Source organism: Triturus cristatus, chromosome 8, assembly GCF_964204655.1.
Source record: "Triturus cristatus chromosome 8, aTriCri1.1, whole genome shotgun sequence".
NCBI classification, from domain to species: Eukaryota; Metazoa; Chordata; class Amphibia; order Caudata; family Salamandridae; genus Triturus; species Triturus cristatus.
In genome coordinates, this window is record NC_140591.1 from 1,660,808,803 (window position 1) to 1,660,828,718 (window position 19,916).

The 19,916-nt window shown below is 48.8% G+C and overlaps 1 protein-coding gene across 4 annotated transcripts in view; it reads left to right on the plus strand.

Moving 5' to 3' along the window:
• The window catches only part of LOC146808505 (transient receptor potential cation channel subfamily M member 2-like), a 2,014,188-nt gene that overhangs the window by 1,821,577 nt on the left and 172,695 nt on the right, over positions 1-19,916 (plus strand). For all 4 annotated transcript variants that reach the window (XM_085623584.1, XM_085623586.1, XM_085623585.1 and 1 more), the window contains one exon: positions 17,123-17,224. In XM_085623584.1, coding sequence (XP_085479710.1) covers positions 17,123-17,224 — 102 coding nt within the window. The remainder of the gene's footprint in view (positions 1-17,122; positions 17,225-19,916) is intronic.

Consider the following 19,916-nt stretch of genomic DNA (forward strand, 5'->3'; position numbering starts at 1 on the left):
CGTTGGCGTTGTGGTCGCCGGGATGAAGTTGCGGTGCCTACTTAGATGCCCCCCCTGCACACTGACGTCAGTTCTTTCTTTTCCTACACCAGCCTAGCGCAGATCTGGAGAGAGCTACCCCTCAGTCCTTTTTTGAGTAACCTATTTCAAGGTTTTGTTGAGTTTTTTTTCGAGTCTTTGACTCCTGGTGCGTGAAGGCTGTCCCAATGCTGGACCAGGTTCAAGCCTTGCAACACCTGTCATAAGCTGATGTCTGTGACGAACCTACACCTCGTGTGTCTTTGGTGTCTGGAGCGCGACCACAACCCGAAGTCATGCTCCGACTGCCGGGCCATGAATCCAAAGTCTTTGCGGGAGCGATCACGAAAGCTCTTGGAGGCCCAGTGGTCGGCACTGCGTCATTCCCAGTCGCATTCAAGAGGAAGGACTTAAGGCCGCTTGCGGAGGCCCCACACCTTGTTGTACTCCAAGTCTTCGAGATCTTCGGTAAGTCCAAGCACAAGAAAAAGGCGAAGAAGCACCGTCGCTCTTCGCCTTCTCCCCGTTGGCCGGCTGACACAATGTGGGACTCTGAGCGTTGTTCCTCTAAAGCTCCTTCTCCGGTGCCTCCTTCAGGGACGATTTTGCGCCTCTCCAGTTCCCAGGAGCTGGAACGTTTCCTGCCCAGCTCTGCACGTTCTATGAGGACCTCCACATCTTCTTTGGGCAGTCTGACTCTGCCGATGCGTCTTCGAGCCTCGTGCAGCTGGATGAGGGCCTTAAGCCTTCGATGCCGGCGACTCTAGCCTCGGCGCCAGAGGACCCCCACAGATCCAAATCTGGATCAATGGCGGTCGATCTCACTCAACATTCCCCGGTGCCGTTCCAGATGATGAAGGCCTAGGCACCAGCCGGGCCCCAGCCGACGCATCCCCTCCCTCACCCCTGAGATGGGTGTGGAGCTGGACCGACATCAGTTGATGTTGAATCCGACGCCGGAGGGTTCTTTTGTTCCCCTGTTCATTTCTGGTGTTCCCTACTGCCCAGAAGGTGGTGATGAAGACTGGGAGGGATCACTGGCCCATTTAACTGACCATCTGGCAGAACTGGACTGGAGAGAGGACCTGGGTGATGCCAGTGGTCTGGAACACTTCTGTAGACCTTAGTATGCTTTCTGCCCCTACCCTGGCTATGGAGTAGGGAGCGTCCTACTCTATGGTAGCGCGAAGGCGGACAAGTTCTTGGGCCTTGAGCTCCCTTCAGTGGCAGTCAGGACTAACCTCCTGACAGAGGTGCTTCACCCTGCGGCATCCTCCTCTGAGCCCCTTCTGCCCTTCAACGAAGACCTCACTGACGTCCTCCTGGGCACCTGGTCCAAGCCCAGCACAGGAGCTCTTGTGGAAAGGACGATTGGATGCCCTCCGCCATCGCCTGACCCCTGGCGACCCAGTTTTACTCACCCAACACCCCATCCCAGAGAGCTTGGTGGTCCAAGCCTCTTATTCTAACAGCGCATTCTCTTCTGCTCCTCCAGATAGGGAATCCAAGAAGCTGGATCACCATGGGAAGTGCATGTTCTCTTCCTCCAGCTTGGCACTGCGGTCCTTGAATACCGCGTGCCTCTTGGTCCGATACTCCAACACCATCTGGGATACGGTTATGCATGTGCTGCCTCAGTGCCCGGAGGAGGCCCAGGCTGTTCTCTCCCAGGCAGTGGCGGATGGGAGAGATGCAGCCAAATTCACAATCAGATGTGGACTGGATACCACCGATTCACTGGGCAGAATGATTGCCACGTTGGTAGCCCTTAGGCGCTACACCTGGTTAAGGACATCAGGCTTTTCAGGGGATGTCCAGGCAACCTTGCTGGACATGCCCTTTAATGGTCGACGTCTTTTTCTCTGCAAAGCAGACTCAGCGCTGGGGCGCTTTAAAAATTCTTGTGCTACGGCCAGACCTTTGGGCCTTGCTGCGCCTTCCCGACCACTCCAGTCTGCTTTTTACCCTTTTTGTGGCTAAGGAAGGGGTACCCAGCCATGTCCGGCCCAATCTAGCCACCGGTTCAAGCAAGATGCCCAGCCTCTATGTGGCCGCGCACATGGGACCCAGCGACCTCGCGGTCTGGGAGCAGCAGGCAGGCAAGTCCACCTTTTCCCTCCCTGCCGAAGCCTCCAAACCCTCCTAGTCCGACATTTCAGGCCCATCACCAGCCATTGGGTGGCAGGATTCGTCATCACCTCCCCACTGGCAATCCATCGCGTCGGACAGGTGGGTTTTGAAAATAGACTCCCTCCCCTTCAAGACTACCCCTTCCTCCAAGCCACCATCTTTTGATCGCATGTTGGAGGATCATTAGGCACTTCTCCGGCAGGAAGTCTCAGGTCTCTTGGCCAAGGGAGCTATCGAGAGTGTCCCTGCGCCAAAAGTAGGCCGTGGTTGCTATTCCCGCTACTTTCTGGTGCCCAATAAGGACAAACGCCTGCGTCCTATTCTGGACCTCCGGTGTAGGAGAGTAGGATCTGCACTTATGTTGCCCCCACTTTTTTCGGATGTTAACACTGGTTTCTGGCTATAGTCTGGCTGGGTCCCTGCTAATCAGGGCCCCAGTCTCTCTGTTCTCTCTAAACAACTTGGAGTGTATATTAGATGCACTAGTGATTGGATACTGTGGTACCTTATGAGCCCCTAGTATATGGTACCGTAGGTACCAAGGGCATAGGTACTTCACAGGCCTACCAGGGGCTGAAGCATGTATTATGCCACCCCTGGGAAGCAGACTAAATCTGACACCACAGGCCTGCTGCTGCAGCCTGGGTGTTGTAGTGTCAGCACTCCTCACTGAGATATAGGTTCACTATATCTCTACCTACACACACATATAAGCCTATCAGTCACCCCTAAGTCAGGCCCTATCAATCCTGAGGGCAGGGTGCTTGGTTTCCATGTGAGGGGGCGCCTCTGCCTGAGCAGGGCCCATCTGCAGCTCTCAGAGTCTATTCTCTGTGGCGGTTTGTGGATGCGGTTAAACCATATACTCTTAAGTGCATTATAACCTCGCGGTAAATGCTAACTCTGGGATGGCTGCATCAAAACATGTCGTGTTTGGTGTCAAACGCTTTGTAATCATACCCCTACAACTGGTGTGGGAGTATGATCCCCTCCTTCTAGAGGGATAGACATGTACCTACTGTGGAAACACAGTAGAATTCTGAAAGAGCCCTGGCATCAGAAAATGGATGCCACCAGCACAGACACTGGGCTGCCGTCCTGCTGCTGACCGAAACTCGCAGTGGAGGAGGCCCAACAATAGGCATCCTGTCACAGGGAGGTGTAACCATCTCCCAGACAGGGTTTAGTGTATTGGGGCTGGGTGGGAGCACTCCTAGAGTGCTTTGAAGTCCTGCACTGGGGGAGCAGTAGGCTCCTCTGTGCATATGCCAGCTCAAACCGGTTCAGGGGCTACCTGCCCCTGCTCTGGCGCGAAACTGGACAAAGGGAAGTGGGTGTAGCCACCCATTCCCCTGACCCTCCCATAGGAGGGGTCATAGAGCTAGTCCCTCCCTTCCTTCTAGTATAAGTTAGGGAACCCTTGCCATTGCAAACTAGATATCCCTGGACGACGCTCTGAAGAATATTTCTGGAACTTCGATGTTCCACTACCTCTGGAAGACTGAAGAATCTCCCTTGGAGTCAAGGATTGACTCCCCTGCTTGGCAGGCTCCAAAACTTTGAATCAACAGTCGCAAACCTTCCCGCTCCCGCCGGATTCCTAAGTCCCTGCAGCCCCGGAAGTGGATTTCCTGATTTCTCCAAGGCCATCGTGAGTCCCCAACGAAGCTGAGGCAAGTGGACCCCACGAGTGACGAGGAACCTCAATACCTGGGTACCGGGCACTATTTTCGAGTGCAACCCCTTCACGATGTTCTACGAACTTGTGCATTGGACCACGTGTGGTCCAAGCCTCCAGCAGGATTTGGACCTTGGGCTCCTGTTGAGTGAATCCGCCCGAGGTGTCTTTGTGATCCCTTGCCGGTAGGCTTGTGGGTCCCCAGAAGACTTTTCTACAAAACCAAAGGGCTCCCCTGGTTGCTCCAGGCCTCCCCTGACTTACCCTCGCTGGGTGAGTCCCTCAGACCTTGCTGGTCTGCATCGCTGACTTTTTACACTTTCCAGAAGACTTGCTGTTACCAAGGCTTGTTGGCTCCAATCTGATCGCCAACACCGCAGTAAGTTGCAGACTTCATGGGACATGCCTAATCCAGCTCCTGGTCATCGTCGACACCTCCTGGACCTCGTGGCTGAAGAGTCAAGACACTTGTGATCACCTGAAATCACCCGACGACTGTGGGCATCCAGCTTCCTGGCCCGGGTCACTGGCAAGTGACTTTGAACACTGTCCCCTCTGCTTTCAGGTCTTCCTTCTTCTGAATCCAGCCTTGGATTCCACCGGACACTTCTTCTGTCTTCACAAGCAGCAAGTCTTCTTTGGCTCCCATTGAAAACGACGCTGCGACCCGACACCAAAAGACACCTATGCACCCAGCTTCCCTGGGTGAGGTAACTGCTGCACTACAGTGCTCCTGTGTGTGTTGGCTCTAGAACCACTTACCCTGTAAGTGACTTGCTTGTAGACTCTCCAGAAGTATCCTAAAACTTTAAAATTCCAACCGCGACTTGCTCCATTGAAGTCTATTGGGATCCGCGGCTGTGTTCTCACACTGCATGCGTGTTCCGTGGGTCCTTTACTTACCTGTCTTGGGTGGATTAGTGAGGTTCCAGCGCTTCTGAAGGCCCTAGGCCTTGTCCCTTCTCTAGTCGATATTCCTATACCTCTTTTTAGGTCTCGGCTAGCAAAGGCTGCGCTTGCGCAGTCTCGCTCGCGAGATTTAACGTTTTAGGAGTTGGGCTTTAACCCGCCCCTTTTTTTCCCTCTTCTCCATTGGCTGGCCTCTTAAATGGTGGTCAGCCATTGGAGAAGAGCTTTGTCACTCCAAACAAGCCCCATCTTTTTCCGATTCGGGGGCATGTTTTTTCACTTCTTTCGGTTTTTTGAAGCCCCGCCCCTTTCCGTCCCTTTTACACGGAGCGGGACGCGGGGTCACCTCTTCCTTGCTGCTCGGCGTTTCAAGTCCGGCCCTTTCAGGTAAAAGCACTCACTGATTTCTGATGTCTAGCAACCAGTGACAATTAGTTTTCGGGCTTGTTCCCCTGATGGGAAACAAATGAGTGTTACGGGTGTTGCTGGACAAAGCAAACTGATAAGAAACTTGCAAGATGGCGGCCTCCGTTGCCTTTATCTGCAGAGACGATACCAGATCGGTCAGTGGTCATCTCTCTATCTAACGTGTAGTATTATTTAGCTCGTCTTCGGTGATAGGGCAGAACCTGAAGACAGAAACGAGGTTGGTTTTGTCACGTGCACAACACGAGCTAAGCCCTGGAATTAAGGTACAGGAGTATAGTGTGTGAATATTAATTGTCATTAGGCTGGTAAACTTACTTGAGGTTAGCATTAGAAAAACAAAGCGACATCAATATATATCAATGTGATTACCACCTATATTTATTAGTAGTTAGCATCTGAAACGGTAATCGTAGTTATGTGGGACAAACTCAATATTTTACCGATTTGCTGCCTCGAGTTGGCAGATCATACTGAGAAAAATCATTTGCGCAATGGCCGCCTTCTTTCACTGAATGGAGCCCCCCGCCCCCCGCTCAGCCTGCCTGCCTGCCTGCCTCTGTAGTCCTTCTTTCCTGTTTCTGGCTCCCGGCCCTGAGGGCGGAGGGATGGGTGACAGCAGCAGAGGGCGGGGCGCGGTGACAGGCCCTCGGCCACCGCTCCTCAGTCCTCACCCAGCTGAAGTCACTTACCCAAGTCACTGGAGGATCCTGCGGAGCACGGTGTCCGTCGCCATGGACTCTCAGAAGGTGAGGCTTCAGCACAGTCCCACACCGGGGCTGCCACAGTGTGCACCTGAAGGGTGTGTCTAGTGTTCCTGTCTAAAGTGGTCCCCAGGGTTTGAGAGATGCTGATGTTCTATTGCCCCTCTCCTGCTTCCCCCCTGAGGGGCGAATGCGCCGCCCTGGGCTACCAGAGTTAGGAGTCACCCCTACCTAGCCCGTTACTGTTTTTGCCACCGTCGACCAGTGTTAAAGAATGCACAATCTAACGGTTTCACTAACAGACATGCATACAACCCATTTGTATTTTGTGCAATATTTAAAAATAAAATGCACGTGATTCACACGCGTTAGAAAGAGTGAGCAGTACGGTATGCACATTTTGTTTTCAATATCCCCAGGCAAGTATTATGAATTGCTTTTGAACACGTGCATGTAACACCGCTTTTACACACCAGCGCCTCGGACTGAACTCAGTCCCCAGTCCTTCATCTCCTCCAGACAGAGCAGCAACTGCAGGGTGTCCCACCCCACACACATCAGGTGCAGAGCTCCTCATGCAAATTCTCCAGCTTCCCTCCGAGGCAGGTACTTCTTTTTAAGGTATAGCCTGGATCTTTTCTTTAAAGTCTGGTTCTGTATGTGTGTGTGTATGTGGCTCTGTGTATGTATGCGTGGCTCTGTGTGTGTGGCTTTGTGTGTGTGGCTCTGTGTGTGTGTGGGTGGCTCTGTGTGTGTGTGGGAGGCTCTATGTGTGTGTGTATGTGTGTGCCTCTATGTGTGTGGCTCTGTGTGGGTGGCTTTTTTTGTAGGTGGCTCTATGCGTGGGTGGCTCTCTGTGTGTGGGTAACTCTGTGTGTGTTGGTGGCTCTATTTGTGTGTGGGTTGCTCTATGTGAATAGCTCTGTGTAGGTGGCTATGTGTGGGTGGCTGTATGTGTGTGTGGGTGGCTTTGTGTGTGTGGCTCTGTGTGTGGGTGCAAATGCAATAGGTCTCGCATTTGAGAGAGATTAAGCTATTGACATTGTAAATACCAATGCCGTTTCTTTAAATGTTTTAAAAACAAAAACATAAACAAAAATAATGTCATGAGCAATGCCAATAGCTCTAACCTTAACAATGCCGAGACCATTGCATTGTAAATGCTTGTTTAGTATATGGTCTGGTACGCCCCTAGGGCCCCAGCCATATTTGTGCTTTAACTTGTTGTGAAACGTTGATTTGTGCATATGTTCCTGACTTCTAATCTCAGAAAGAGATCAGTAGAGTGTGTCTAGTAGTAAATACATATATATTTTATATATATACCTGTGTGGTGTCCTTTCATTTAGTGATTCAAGAGATAATAAGGTAAAACAAGCTGCTTCACATTCCTCTGAGACCTAGCCTGAAGGCTGCTCTCCACAGCTACCACTAGGATAGCTTTCTTTAAAAGGTTGTCTTAAACCAATCTACCATAAGAGTCGAATTGTACTGGTGCAAGGTGGCCACTTTAACTAGTGACCAGCATATACCAGGCCAACTTCTCACATCCGGGCCCTCAACCGTTTCCCCCAGAAGGAGAAGTTCAAAATGCTCACGTTGGATCAGGTCCTCTCTGCCCTCGACCCCGGAGACTGGATAGTGGAGCTGGACTTGCAGGACACCTATTTCCATATTCCCGTCCAGTCAGCCCTCAGGCGCTATCTGCGCTTCACAGTTTGACACGAGTATTTTCAGTTCACCGTGCTCCCCTTCGGCCTTACCAGTGCCCCTCGGCTGTTCACGAAAGTGATGGCAGTAGTCGCAGCTCATCTGCGCGGATCTGGGGTTCTAGTCCTCCCCTATCTCGATGACTGGCTTTTGAAGGCAGGCTCGCCCCAGGCTGTCGTCTCCCACCTCTAGTCTACGGCGGACATCCTGCACTTGCTGGGGTTCACTATCAGCCTGCCGAAGTTACACCTGACTCCACAGACACTCCCTTTCATCTGAGCTGTTCTGGACACAGTGCAGTTTCCGGCCTATCCTCCTGAGCAGCGAGTCTGGGACATTCAGGCTATGATACCGATGTTTCAGCCTATCCCGGTTTTCAGTGAGAATGACCCTGAAGCTGTTAAGCCTCATGGCCTTCAGCATCCTGCTGGCGAATCATGCCCGATTGCATATGTGGGTTTGCAGTGGGACTTGAAGTTCCAGTGGGTGCAGCATTAGGGGACTCTTTCCAACTACGTCCAGATCTTCACAGCTTGGGTCAGAGGCAGATCGCTCTCCCTTTCCCAACCAGACTTAACAGTGGTGACAGATGCGTCACCCCTGGGATGGGGCAGCCATCTGGGAGAGGGGTAGATCCGGGCTCCATAACAACTTGCTGGAGCTCCGGCCATTCGGCCTGGCACTGAGAGCATTCCTTCCCTCTCTCAAAGGGAAAGTGGTGCAGGTGTTCACAGACAACACCATCACCATGTGGTACTGTAACATGCAGAGTGGCGTGGGGTCGTGGACCCCATGTCAAGAGGCTCTTTGCCTCTGGACATGGCTGGAACATCAGGGCATGACCCTGGTGGTTCAACACATGGCTGGTTCTCTGAATGCCAGGGCAGACAAACTCAGCCGTCGGTGTCTGGTAGATCACAAATGGCGTCTTCACTCGGAGGTGGTGCAAGGACTCTTTCAGCGATGGGGAGAGCCTTGGTTAGATCTGTTCACAACAGAAGAGACTGCACAAGGTCAGCAGTTCTGCGCTTTGGAGTTTCCAAGGCGGCACTCGCTCGGCGACACTTTTCATTGGGAGTGGGGTAGCAGCCTCCTCTGTACCACTTCTGCCCTAGTGCTGAAAAAGATCAAGTTTGAGTGGTCCCAAGTTGTTCTTGTGGTTCCGGACTGGGCACAAAGAATCTGGTACCCCGAGCTACTGAGCATGGCCATCAATCCTCCAATCAGACTGCCTCTTCGGGAGGATCTTCTGTTGCAGCAGCAGGGGACGGTCCTTTACCCAAACCTATCCAGCCTCCACCTCCTTGCGTTGAGATTGAGCGGCGACAGTTGACAGCTTTTGGCCTTCCATCCGAAGTCTAAAATGTCATCTTGGCAGCCAGGCGCCCCTCCACTAAATTGGTATACGCCTGTAGATGGAAAAAGTTTGTGGCATGGTGCACAGAAAATGCTGTGGATACCCTTTCTGGCCCTCTTTTGGAGGTTCTTTTGTATATACTTTCTTTGGCCCAGCAGGGCTCTGCTCCGGGCACTCTTAAATGCTACCTTGCAGCTCTCTCTGCTTTCCTTTGGATGCCAGATCAGCCCTCTTTATTCAAGTCACCTATTGTAAATAGATTCTTTAAGGGCATTACTCATCTCTTTCCTCCATCTCCTTTCATAATGCCCCAGTGGGACTTGATTCTGGTCCCAACCTGTCTCATGTGTGCTCCCTGCGAGCCCCTTTACAACTGCCCTCTCAGGCTCCCCACTCTGAAAACTGCATTCCTTGCTGTCATCACTTCTGCTCTCAGGGTGAGTGAGCCTCAAGCTCTATCGTCCAAGCCCCCTTTCTTCTCTGTGCATCCGGAAAAGTGGTGCTTAGGATGAGGCCCTCGTTCCGTCCTAAAGTGGTTACACCATTTCACATAGGACAAGCGATCACTTTGCCTTTCTTTTTCCCCCCACTGCACCCTTCCAAGGAGGAGGAGAGACTCCACCGTCCGCACCCTAAACGGGCGCTGTCCTTCTATCTTGACCGCACAAAAGATTTCCGGGTGGATGACCAACTCTTCGTTGGCTATGTGGGGGCCAAGAGAGGTCGGGCTGTCCAAAAGCATACCATCTCTCGTTGGGTTGTCCTTTGTATTAAAGTCTCTAATGCTTTAATGAAAAAGGAACCTCCAGTGGGGCTGTGTGCTCATTCCTCTGGGGCTATGGCAGCAACTATTGCTTTGGCACATGGAGTACCACTCCTTGACATCTGACAGACGGCCACGTGGGAATCCTTTCACACGTTCACCAGACATTATTGCCTGGACAGACAAGTCCAGAGGGATGGCGATTTTCCCCTTTCTGTCCTCCAGGACTTTCTGCTGTGAACTTAGTTCGCAGACCCTCCATCAGGGATGGTATTGCTGGGGTATCTAGTCTAAGGTAAGGAATCTACAACTGTCTCTTTCAGATGAACAAGTTACTTACCTTCGGTAACGATGTATCTGTGAGATACATAGGTTAGTTGTACATTCCTTACCGCCCCACCCATCCTCCCACTCTGCAGATTGACTTTTAGGGATAAGGACTTCCTTACAGGGCCTTAGTTGTGGTGCACCAGTGCTCAGTGTCTTTCATGGCTCTGTGCGTCTGGCGTGGAAGTCATGTCAGAACTGACGTCAGCTCGAAGGGGTGGTGTCTAAGTAGGCACCGTGACGTTATACTGGCGACCACGACGTGGACAACATACATGGAGTCAACCGATGCCACCTTCTGACACGCAAGAGTACTGCTAAGAAAAACTTCTTTGGATCCAGTTTCACGCCTGGGGTAATTCTAAGGTAAGGAATCTACACCTAACCTATGTCTGTTACAGATACATCGTTAACAAAGGTAAGTAAGTTGTTCTTCTAGTAGTGTATGATTTCTTAAATGTGTGGCATGTAAGAGAGCTTCCTGTAGTGTGGAATTGCTAGTCTGTGAGGGATGTAATAGTGCTTCCAGCAGTGTGTGATTGCTAGGCCACGAGGCATGTAAAAGTGCTTCTAGTAGTGTGTGAATGGTAGTCTGTAGTCTGTGAGGGGTATAAAAGTGCTTCAAGTAGCATGTAAGGGGTGTAAGAGTGGTTCTGATAGTGTGTGATTGCTAGTCTGTGAGGGGTGTAAGAGTGCTTCTGATAGTGTATGATTGCTAGTCTTTGAGGCATGAAAGATGCTTCTGGTAGTGTATTATTGCTAGTCTGTGAGGCGTCTAAGAGTGCTTCCAATAGAGTGTGATTGTTAGTCTGTGATTGGTGTAAGAATTCTTCCAGTAGCGTGTGATTGCTAGTCTGTGAGTAATGCAAGAGTACTTCCGGTAGTGTTTTATTGCTACTATTTGAAGGGTATAAGAGTGCATCCAGTAGTGTGTGATTGCTAGTCTGTGAGGGGTGTAAGAGTGCTTCTAGTGTATGAATGCTAGTCTTTGAGGCATGAAAGATGTTTCCGGTAGTGTGTTATTGCTAGTCTGTGAGGCGTGTAAGAGTGCTTCCAATAGAGTGTGATTGCTAGTCTGTGAGGGCTGTAGGAGTGCGTCCAGTAGTGTGTGATTGCTAGTCTGCGAGGGTTGTAAGAATGCTTCCAGTAGTGTGTGATTGCTTGTCTGTGAGAGCTGGACGAGTGCTTGTGTAAGAGTGTTTCCAGCAGCATGTGACAGCTAGCCCGTGAGAGGCGTAAGAATGCTTCCAATAGTGTGTGATTGCTGTTCTTTGAGGGGATAAGAGTTCTCCTGTTAGCATGTGATTGCTTGTCTGTGAGGGGTGTAAGACTGCTTCTGGTAGCATGCGATTGTTAGTCTCTGAGGCGGGTAAGAGCTTCTGGTAGCATGCGATTGCTAATTTGTGATGGGTGTAAGAGTGCTTCATGTTGCGTGCGATTGTTAGTCTGTGATGGGCGTAAGAGTGCTCCCGGTGCTGTACGATTGATATGAGGGGTGTAATAGTGCTTTTGGTAGTATATGATTGCTAGCCTGTCAGGGGTGTAATAGTGCTTCCAGTAATATGTGATTGCTCAGTCTGTGAGGGGTGTTAAAGTGCTTCTGGTAGTGTGTGATTTCAAATCCGTGAGGCATGTAAGAGTGCTTCCAGGACCATGTGACTGCTAGTCTGTGAGGGGTGTAAGAGTGCTTCCAGTAATGTGTGATTGCTGGGTCTCTGAGGGTTGTGAGAGTGCTTCTGGTAGTGTGTTATTGCTAGACTGTGAGGGGTGTAAAAGTGCTTCCAGTAGTGTGTGAATGCTGGGCTGTGAGGGATATGAGTGCTTCCAATAGTGTGTGATTGCTAATCTGTGAGGAGTGTAAGAATTCTTCCAGTAGGGTGTGATTGCTAGTCTGTGAGAGGTACAAGATTACTTCCGGGTAGTGTGTTAGTGACAGTCTTTGAGAGGTATAAGAGTGCATCCAGTATTGTGTGATTGATGGTCTGTGAGGTGTGGAAGAGTTTTTCCTGTAGCGTGTGATTGTTAGTCTGTGAGGGTTGTAAGGATGCTTCTGGTGGGGTATGATTGCTAGTCTGTCAGAGCTGAAGAGTGCTTGTGATAGTGTGTGATTGCTGCTCTGTAACGGGGGTACGAGTGCTTCAGGTAGTGTGTGATTGCTAGTCTGTGGGAGATTTAAAGGTCTTCTGGTAGCGTAGGATTTCTAGTCCATGAGGGGTGTAAGGGTGCTTCTAATACTGTGTATGATTGATATTCAGTGAGGGGGTAAGAGTACTCCCAGTAGCGTGTGATTGCTAGTCTGTGAGGGGTGTAAAAATGCTTCCAGTAGCATGTGATTGCTAGTCTGTCACAGGAGTGAGAGTGCTTCCGGTAGTGTGTTATTGCTATGAGGCTGTGAAAGAGTGCTATTGGTAGCGTGTGATTGCTGTTCTGTGACGCAAGTAGGATCGCTTCCAGTAAAGTGTGATTGCTGAGTCTGTGGAGAGTGGAAGTGTGCTTCTGGTAGTATGTGATTGCTAGTCTGTGAGAGGTGTAAAAATGCTTTCAGTAGTGTCATTACTAGTCTGTGAGGTGTGTTAGATAACTTCCAGTATTGGGTGACTGTTAGTCTGTGAGACTTGTCAGATAGCTTCCAGTAATATGTGGCTGCTAGTCTCTGAGGGTTGAAAGAGTGCTTCTAGTAGTGTGTGATGTCTGGTCTGTGAGGAGTATACGTTTGCATCCAGTAGGAGGTGATTGCTAGTCTGTGAGGGGTGTAAGAGTACTCTGGGACCATGTGACTGCTAGTCTGTGAGAGGTGTAAACTGCTCTGATAGTGTGTGATTGGTAGTCTGTGAGAAGCGGTAGGATTGTTTCGGGTAGCGTGTGATTGCTAGAGTGTGAGGGGAGTAAGAGTGCTTCCGGTAGTATCATTTCTAGTCTGTGAGGTGTGTTAGATAGCTTCCGGTATTATGTGACTGCTAGACTTTGAGGTATGTAAGATAACTTCCAGTAATATGTGAATTCTAGTCTGAGAGTTGAAAAAGTGCTTTTAGTAGCATGCGATTGCTAATATGTGAGGGGTGTAAGAATGCTTCTGGAAACTTTGTCTGCTAGTCTGTGAGACGTGTAAGAGTGCTTCCAGTAGTGTGGGATGGCTAGTCTGTGAGGGGTGTAAGAGTGTTTACGGTAGCATGTGACTGCTAGTCTGTGAAAGATGTAAGAATGGTTCCAATTGTGTGTGATTGCTATTCTGAGGGGGTAAGAGTGCTCCTGTTAGCATGTGATTGCTAGTCTGTGAGGGGTGTAAGAATGCTTTCATTACTGTGTGATTCCTAGTCTGCGAGTGGTGTAAGACTGCTTCTGGTAGCATGCGATTTTTAGTCTCTGAGGTGGATAAGAACGCTTCTGGTTGCGTGCTTTTGCTTATCTGTGACGTGTGTAAGAGTGCTTCTGGTAGTGTGCGATTGCTAGTCTACGATGGGTGTAAGAGTGCTTACCGTAGTGTGTGTGATTGCTAGTCTGTGAGGCGTGTAAGAGTGATTCCAGTACCATGTGCCTGCTAGTCTGTTAGAGGTGTAAGAGTGCTTCCAGTAGCGTGTGATTGCTATACTGTGAGGGGGAGTAAGAGTGCTTTGTGTAGCGTGTGATTTCTATTCTGTTAGGGGTGTAAGAGTGCTTCCAGTAGCGTGTGATTGCTATACTGTGAAGGGGAGTAAGAGTGCTTCCTGTAGCGTGTGATTCCTATTCTGTTAGGGGTGTAAGAGTGCTTCCAGTATCGTGTGATTGCTAGTCTGTGAAGTGGGTAAAATGGCTACCAGTAGTTTGTAACTTCTAGACTCTATGGGTTGTAAGTCCGCTTCTGGTAGTTTGTGATTGCTAGTCTGTTAGGATTGTTCCAGTGCTTCCAGTACTGACTGATTGCTAGTCTGTGCGGGGTGTAAGGGTGCCTCCAGTTATCTGTGAGAGGTGTTAGAGTGCTGCTAGTAGTGTCTGATTGCTAGTCTGTGAGTCGTGTAAGAACGCTACCAGTAGTTTGTAACTGCTAGACTCTAAGGGTTGTAAGAGTGCTTCTGGTAGTGTGTGATTGCTAGTCTGTGAGGGGTGTGAGCGTTTCCAGTTGTGTGTGATTGCTAGTTTGTGAGGAGTGTAAGAGTGCTTCTGGCAGCATGTGCGATAGCCTGTGAGGGGTGTAAGAGTGCTTCCATTAGTGTGTGATTGCTAGTCTAAGAGGCCTGTAAGAGTGTTTCTGGTAGTGTCTGATTGCTAGTCTGTGAGGGGTATGACTGCTTCCTGTAGTGTGCGATTGCTAGTTTGTGAGGGATGTAAGAGTGCTTTCGGTATTGTGGGACTGCTAGTCTGTGAGATGTGTTTGGTAGTTTCTGGTAATGTGTGATTGCTAGTCTGTGAGAGCTGTAAGAGTCCTTCTGGTAGTGTATGATTGCTAGTCTGTGAGAGGTGTAAGGGTGCTTTTGGTAGTGTGTGATTGCTGCTCTTTGAAGGGTGTAATAGTGTGGTAGTGTGGGGTTGTAAGCGTGCCCCAGGGAGGGTGTGATTGCGAGTCTTTGATTTGCTGTGACACAGATGCTGAGAGGTGGAGTTGCTGTCAGATTGCAGACTGCAGGGCCTCAGGATCGAAGGTCAGCCACGGAACGTGGCAGAGACCGACACAGAGCGGCACTGCACCCCTGCCCCATCTGCACACTTTGTTCACTTGCCAGCTCTTCTGCCAACCTGGAGGGTGTCTGTTTAGATATTAGAAATCATCTAAAACCAACCATCCATCAATAAGTGTTAAAGGCATGTGGTGGTCACGCACCTCCCCTCCTTTGGCCTAGGGAGAATGGGGGGGCAGACAGACTCAGAGACCATTTTGTGTGGGAATGGGCGCTTTATTGGGACAAGTGCACATTACAATAACGTACCTGGCAACTGCCTTGCAAAACTAAAACCTCTCTATAAATCCGATCCCTAACCCCTGGTCCCACCCTCACCCCCACGATCCCCTCAACATGTCCCCCACCCTGCCATTGACATATTACAAACATATGTATTGCAAATAAATACACAACTGTGTTAAAGATACATCCTCTGCCTGCCCTTTTGAAGCTGTAAATAACCAAACGTTTACAACTGAACTTTAAACAACCTGCCTATCCTTTCCCTGCCCATGTTCCCGACTTTGAATGCCAACCAAACTTCTGCCAAACACCGGCAAACTTTGCAAACCTCCGCCGCCCAGAAAAGGGTGGGTGAGCCACCCAACCCATTTTCTGCCCCTCAGCCGAGTAGAGATTGGCAGGCAGCAGGCAGCTCACTGAAGCAGAGAAGCAGTTCCTCAGAACAGTCAGTCCGGGTAGATTGTCAATTCTTTTAGCACAGCACTCTTTCCTACAGCAGAGTTCTTCCCAGGTCTAGTAGTGCATTGATTTGGTAGTGTCAGAGCCTTTGTACTTAAACCCAAAAGTGCCTATGATGTGGGGGTGACTTTAAAGCAACTCTCTGAAGTGCAGAAGGATCCCTTTCAACCCAGTCCTATCTGCTAGGGAGTAATCAGTCCTGTGTGTGGGGACAGTCAACAGCCTATTGTTGTGTAAGTGTGAGCTCTCCTCTCCTCATTCCTGCTCAGGAAGGATATCAGAATGAGGATAAATCCAGATGAGTTCCTTCCTGTGTTTGTGCACAAAGTGTAGCTGTCACCTAGCCCAGATGTGTATTGGAGACAGTCTGCAAACACACACAGCAAAGTTAAGAGGATAGAAATGTCCACTCTCTAAAAGTCAAACAAAGGGTGCAACACTTGTGCACCCAACTTTAGTGCAACAGTTGAGTGCGCAAGTGCTGCACCCTTTGTTTGACTTTACATAAGCTGTGAGATGGGACGGTTCACAGCCACTGTCTGCACACATTACAATGAAATTTGGCAATGGATGAAATTATGTAACAAATTAAGGGAAAGAGTGCATCTTCATATCTATATTTTATTCACTTTCTAAAAGTGGCATTTCTAAAATGGGAATGTAAAAGCCAACTTTACCACTAAAGAGGATCTATCATCACCATTACAAAGATATGAAGCATGATGTATCTACTCCTTTCTGTTCAGGAATAGCAGCTTAAAAGGCTTTTTATGAAATTCCCAATGCTAGCCTTTGAGGAGAGCAGCCCTCATAGCAGTGAAAAATGAACGTAGCAGTTTGTCATTATCATGACATGTAAAAATTAAAAGTACATGTCCTGCCTTTTAGTTATAATGCACCCTGTTCACATGGCTTCCTAGGGCCTCCCTTAGGGGTTAACTATGCATAATGAAAGAGGGGTTTAAGGCTTGGCAAGTGGTTTAAAATGCCAAGTTGAAGTGGCAGTAAACTGCGCACACAGGCCCTGCAAAGACAGGCCTGAGACAGGATTGACAAGCCACTTGTGTGGGTGGCACAACCAGTGCTGCAGGTCCACCCGTAGCATTTAGATTACAGGCTCTGGGTATATGGTATACCACTTTACAAGGGACTTACAGGTAAACTAAATATGCCAATCAGGTATACACCAATGTCACCATGTTTAACGGAGAAGCACATGCACTTTAGCACTGGTTAGCAGTGGTAAAGTGCACAGAGTCCTATGGCCAACAAAAAGATGGAGTAAAAAGTGGATGTAAGCAGGTCAGACATTGAGGGAAGACCACCCTAAGGATGACCGGTCAAATAGGGTTGTGTTGCAGGACTGTTTGGGAGAGAGTGTTGAGGAAGCAGGACTGAAGGCTTGGTAATGTATACAGTGGGTTTGCCATTTGTATGATGTATGTGACCCTCAGTACTGCTACTCCAGATCATTCACAGTCCGTTATGTGCCTTATTGCAGTTTTCCATCATATTGGGCTATGGACTATCATTTCGATTACTTTATGTGTAATCAGTTGAGGAGACAGAGTGCCTGTCTTCTCGGTGGAATCAAACAGGTCTCCTAAATTCTCTGCACTCCAGAATAAGCACCTACTTTCTTCTAAAGCTATTTTCACCTGTGCTTCGCTCACCACATGTTTTTTATTTAACAGATCACTTACCTTTCTCCATTATTACAACACCTGGGATTGGTTACAGACTACAGGTTTTTATGTGTTTCAGAGCATACTGCAGCCAGGTGAGACGTTACCATCAAAACTCAAAGAGATCCTGAAGGAGGAATACTGGGAACATTTTGAGGCTCTGCAAGAAAACGTATTTGAGGTCTGCACTTCCAATCCACATTTTATGCATGTTTCATGTTTCTAGAGCACACTAGTGAAAATGTATACAAAGACTTTGCACCTATTAATCTGATGTCTACCACTAGATAGCCCTGCAACATAATTATTTTGTGGGTTTCTTTCTGAAATATTAAATATCATTATTTAATCATCATATGACCCCGACGTGTGATACATCTAAATTGTTTGCAATCTTACATGCTCTATATTGATGCCTAAGTTCAAAATAAAATATCATGCTTTAACCTACTTTAAAAGAAAGAAAATGAATGATATAACTTGACCTAAAAAGCATTGGCATTACCAGTAGGACTGGCATAATTCTAAAATGCGAGAACCACATTCGTTTTTCCAGCCTGTCTCTGTTGTGGGCTACAACTAATGCCTGAGCATAGGGAAGCCTTGCAATCCTACTTGCAGTCATTCTTTCCAAGCAGGTTTGGGTATGTCTCGAGCACTAGTTTCTAAGTGATGTGAAAGTGCTTCTTGTAGTGTTTGACTGGGACTCCGAGAGGAGTGCTTTCTGTCGAGAGGCAGCTAGTATGTTAGGGGTTTAAGAACGCTTCCAATAGTGTGTGACTGGAATTCAGTGGAGGCGTGTAAGAGTTCTGGTAGTGTATGATTGCTAGTCTGTTTGTGGTGTAAGAATGCATCAGGTAGTGTGTGATTGCTAGTGTGTTAATGGGTGTAAGAGTCCTTCTGGTAGTGTGTGATTGCAAGTCTGCGTGATGTGTAAGAATGCTTCTAGTAGTTTGTGATTACTAGTCTGTCAGGGGTGTACTAGTGCATCTGTTAAGAGACAGTTACTTGTAGATTCCTTACCTTAAAATTACCCCTGGGCGTCAGACTGGATCCGGAGAATTTTATTTTAGCAGGACCCCTGTGTGTCGGAAGGTGGCGTCGGTTGACTGTAGGAAAGTAGGATCTGCTTCCCATGTTTACCCCCACGTTTTGCTTGTGTTTCACTGTTTTTCGACTTTAGTTTGGCTGGGAACCTGCTATTCAGGGCCCCAGCCTAGCTGCTTCCTCTCTAAATTGATTGCATGTACTTTAGGTACACTCCAGATTGGATTCTGGGGTAACCTTGTGAGTCCCTAGTATATGGTATACTATGTACTCAGGGCATATGTACACCAGAGGACTACCAGTGGCTGAAGCTTGTATTGTGCCACCCCTGGAAAGCCATGCAAAATGACACCACAGGTCTGTTACTGCAGCCTGGGTAAGGTGATGCATGCACCCCTTACTGAGGTATAGGTTCACTATACCTCACCTATCACTGCACATAGCAACCTATCAGTCACCCCTATGGCAGGTCTTATCAATCCTGAAGGCAGGGTGCTTGGTTATATGTGAGAGGCTGCCCAGGCATGAGCTGAGCCTCTCTGCAGCCTTCGGAATCTCTTCTCCGGGGTTGTCAGTGGTGCAGCCTGACCATATACTCTTTAAGTGCATTATATCTTAAAACGGTTAATGCTAACTTTGGACTGGTGTCAAACACCTTGGAATCATACCCCCACATCAGTTCTTGATGTGAGGATATGATCCCACCCTTCTAGAGGGAGAGACATGGCAGTACTGGTATACCCGGTAGAAATCTAATAGAGCCCTGGCATCACAAAATGGATGCTGCAGCCACAGACACGGGTCTGGCCTCCTGCTGCTGACCGAAACTCCGGCAGGGGAGGCCTGGACAATAGGTTTCCTGTCACAGGGAGATGTAATCACCTCCCAGACAGGCTGATGTGTTTTGGGGCTGGGTGGGAGCACTCTCTGAGTGCTTTGAAGTCCTGCACTGGGGCCACATTTGGTGTCCCTGTGCATAGTCCAGCTCAAACCGATTCAGGGGCTTCCAGCCCCTGCTCTGGTGTGAAACTGAACAAAGGAAATGGGTGTAGCCACCCCTCTTTCCAAACCCTCCCATAGGTGGGCCCTAGAGCTAGTCCAACCCCTTCCTTATTTATTTATTTATTTAATGGTTTGTAACGTGCTAGAATCGACTCTATACAGAGTATCTCTGCGCACCGAAAGCGAAGAGAGAGAGAGAAAGAAGGATACCAGCAGCAACAGTTTAGCTTATAGTTCAGTTCAGTATGGACATAGGGTACATGAATTAAATCTAAAATAAAAATGTTTTAAGTTTTTTTCTAAAATTAAGATGTTCTGGACATTGCCTAAGCTCGAGAGGAAGTTTATTCCAAAAAATTGGTCCGACAACCGACAAAGCTTTGCCACCTTATCTGGCCTTCTTTGTGGTTGGTACTCTCAATAAAAGTTGGCTGCTTGACCTGAGAGATCGTGTGGGATTATATGGGATAAATGTATCCTACCAATAGGAGGGCCCACATCCATGTAGGCTCTTATGGATCAGGCAGCAACGCTTAAAATTGATCCTCTTACGGACTGAGAGCCAATGTAATTTATCCAGGAGGGGTTTCGATGGCGTTCTTGGAGGGGCATTCAACACTAGCCTCGCTGCAGTATTTTGTATCACCTGGAGTTTTGCTAGGACACCCTCATAGGCTGACAGCAGGAGTCCATTGCAATAATCCAGGCGACTCAATACTAGTGCCTGTACCAGAGTTTTTCTGGTGGAGTCCGGTAATATTGGAAAAACTTTTCGTAAGAGTCCAATAACATGGAAACATTGGCCAACCACCCAGTTACCATGT